The sequence below is a fragment of the Scomber japonicus genome, chromosome 17 (genome assembly GCF_027409825.1).
Source record: "Scomber japonicus isolate fScoJap1 chromosome 17, fScoJap1.pri, whole genome shotgun sequence".
NCBI lineage: Eukaryota > Metazoa > Chordata > Actinopteri > Scombriformes > Scombridae > Scomber > Scomber japonicus.
This window is the reverse complement of record NC_070594.1, coordinates 4525792-4528291: the sequence shown is the minus strand read 5'-3', so window position 1 is coordinate 4528291 and position 2500 is coordinate 4525792. Positions and strand designations below refer to the sequence as shown.

Genomic DNA, 2500 nt, shown 5'->3' with positions numbered 1-2500 from the left:
CACCTCCTCTTCCTCCTCCTTTACCTCCTTTTCCTCTACCTCCTCCCCCCACCTCCTCTTCCTCCTCTCCCCCCACCTCCTCTTCCTTCTCCTTTTCCTCTTCTTCCTCCTCTTCCTCTTTTTCCTCTTCTTCTTTTTCCTCCTCTTCCCCCACCTCCTTTTCCTCTTCTTACTCTTCACCACCTCCTCTCCCCCACCTCCTCTCCCTCCTCCTCTTCTTCCTCTTCCTCCTCCTCCTTCTCCTTTTCCTCTTCTTCCTCCTCCTCTTCTTCCTCTACCTCCTTTTCCTCTTCTTCCTCTTCCTCCTCACCCCCCACCTCCTCCTCCTTTTCCTCTTCCTCCTCCTCTTTCACCACCTCCTTTTCCTCCTCCTCTTCCTCCTCCTCCTCCTCTTTCACCACCTCCTCTTCCTCCTCCTCTTCCTCCTCCTCCTCCTCTTTCACCACCTCCCTTTCCTCTTCCTCCTCCTCTTCCCCCTCCTCCTTTTCCTCTTCTTCTTCCTCCTCTTCCTCTTCCACATCGTCCAATGTGACATCAACCGTTGCATCGAGACTGCTGTGTGTGTGTGTGTGTGTGTGTGTGTGTGTGTGTGTGTGTGTGTGTGTGTTACATATCTGACGTCGATCCATTGTTGCCCTCGAGCCTTTCTCTACTCTAGTGAATTGTCCCATCAGCTCCTCTGACAGCGATGTCATCATGTTGACATCGTCGTGGTTACTACTCAGGAAGTTTATTTATATGTCTTTAATCGTCTTACGCTGCTTCCACCAATCAGCTTCCTCTTCCTCTTTAAATTATAGACGGGCGATGTATGTTCCTCCTCAGGAAGTTACACTGAAACATCATGTTAACAGCTGCTGCTTCATTATTCATCCTTCATGTTCATCATCATTCATTTAACTTAAAGTCAATCTGCAACAAAGTTTCTGTTTAATGTGTAATGTGTCCTCGAGTCAAGGAAGGAAGGGAGGGAGAAGGAAGGGAGGGAGGAAGAAGGAAGGAAAGGAAAGAGGAAGGGAGGAAGAAGGAAGGAAAGGGTGGAGGGAGGAAGGAAAGGAGGAAAAGGAAGGAAAGGAGGGAGGAAGGAAGGAAAAAGGAAGGAAAGGAGGAAGAAGGAAGAAAAGGAGGGAGGAAAGAAATGAGGGAGAAAGGAAGGGAGGAAAGGAAGGATGGAAGGGAGGAAGAAGGAAGGGAGGAAAGGAACAATAAGGAAGGAAAGAAGAAAGGAAGAAGGAAGGAAAGGAAAGAGGAAGGGAGGAAGAAGGAAGGAAAGGAGGGAGGGAGGAAGGAAGGGAGGAAGAAGGAAGGAAAGGAGGAAGAAGGAAGCAAAGGAGAAAGAAGGAAGCAAAGGAGGGGAGGGAGGAAGGAAGGAAGGAAAGGAGGAAGGAAGGGAGGGAGGGAGGAAGAGAGGAAGGAAAGGAGGGAGGGAGGAAGGGAGAAAGGAAGGAGGAAGGAAGGGAGAAAGAAGGAAGGAAAGGAGAAAAAGGGAAAGAAAGGAGGCTGGAAAGGAGGGAGGGAGGGAGGAAGGAAGGAAAGGAGGGAGGGAGGAAGGAAAAGAAGAAGGGAGAAAGGAAGGAAAGAAGGAACAGTCAGGGTCAATTTGACCCGGGAGGACGACATGAAGATTAAAGGTGTTAAGGGTCCAGTATTAATATGTAATGATGTATCTATGTGTGTTTCTATGTGTGTCAGGGTCCGGTGGTGGGCAGCTGTGTGTCAGGGTCCAGTATTAATATGTCTATGTGTTGAGGGTCCGGTGGTGGGCAGCTGTGTGTCAGGGTCCAGTATTAATATGTCTATGTGTTGAGGGTCCGGTGGTGGGCAGCTGTGTTAAGGGTCCAGTATTAATATATAGGTGATGTATATCTATGTGTTTCTATGTGTTTCTATGTGTTGAGGGTCCGGTGGTGGGCAGCTGGTACAAGGTGTTGGACAGACTGGTGGTCGGAGGAACTAAAAGTGCTGCTATGAAGAAAATGCTGGTTGATCAGGTGAGACTGCAGCAATGATCCTCTACTATTATCATTATTATTATTATTATTATTATTATATATTATATCATACTTCAGCTTCCTCTTATACTATCACTTCTATTTCTGCTTCAGGATATAAAATCAATACACAGCAACATTAAAAAAAACATTAAAAAGTGTTACATTGGAAATAAAATGAAGCTGAAATAGAGGTTACAAAATCTCTCTGTGTCTCATCAGTCAGTTTTATTCATTTATTTATTTGTCTTCTTCTTCTTCTTCTTCTTCTTCTTCTCCTTCTTCTTCTTCTCCATGTGTCTCTTTCTGTCAGGTGTGTTTCGCTCCGTGCTTCCTCGGAGCGTTCCTCTGTATTTCGGGAGCGTTGAACGGTCTGACGGTGGAGGAGAACGTCACCAAGCTCCAGAGAGTGAGTTACATGATCCTCCTCAGTCTGATGCTTCATCTCTACTCCTCATCCTCCTCATCCTCCTCAGTCTGATGTCTGAGTCTGAGTCTCTACTCCTCAT

General features: G+C 46.8%; 1 protein-coding gene across 3 annotated transcripts in view; it reads left to right on the top strand.

Annotated features, from left to right (window-relative positions):
• mpv17 (mitochondrial inner membrane protein MPV17) overlaps positions 1-2500 on the top strand; it is a 30594-nt gene that overhangs the window by 4996 nt on the left and 23098 nt on the right. For all 3 annotated transcript variants that reach the window (XR_008323294.1, XR_008323295.1, XM_053337111.1), the window contains 2 exons: positions 1899-1991; positions 2305-2400. Coding sequence is in view for 1 of the 3 variants with exons in the window: in XM_053337111.1 (XP_053193086.1) it covers positions 1899-1991; positions 2305-2400 (189 nt within the window). In the remaining 2 variants the exon portion in view is untranslated. The remainder of the gene's footprint in view (positions 1-1898; positions 1992-2304; positions 2401-2500) is intronic.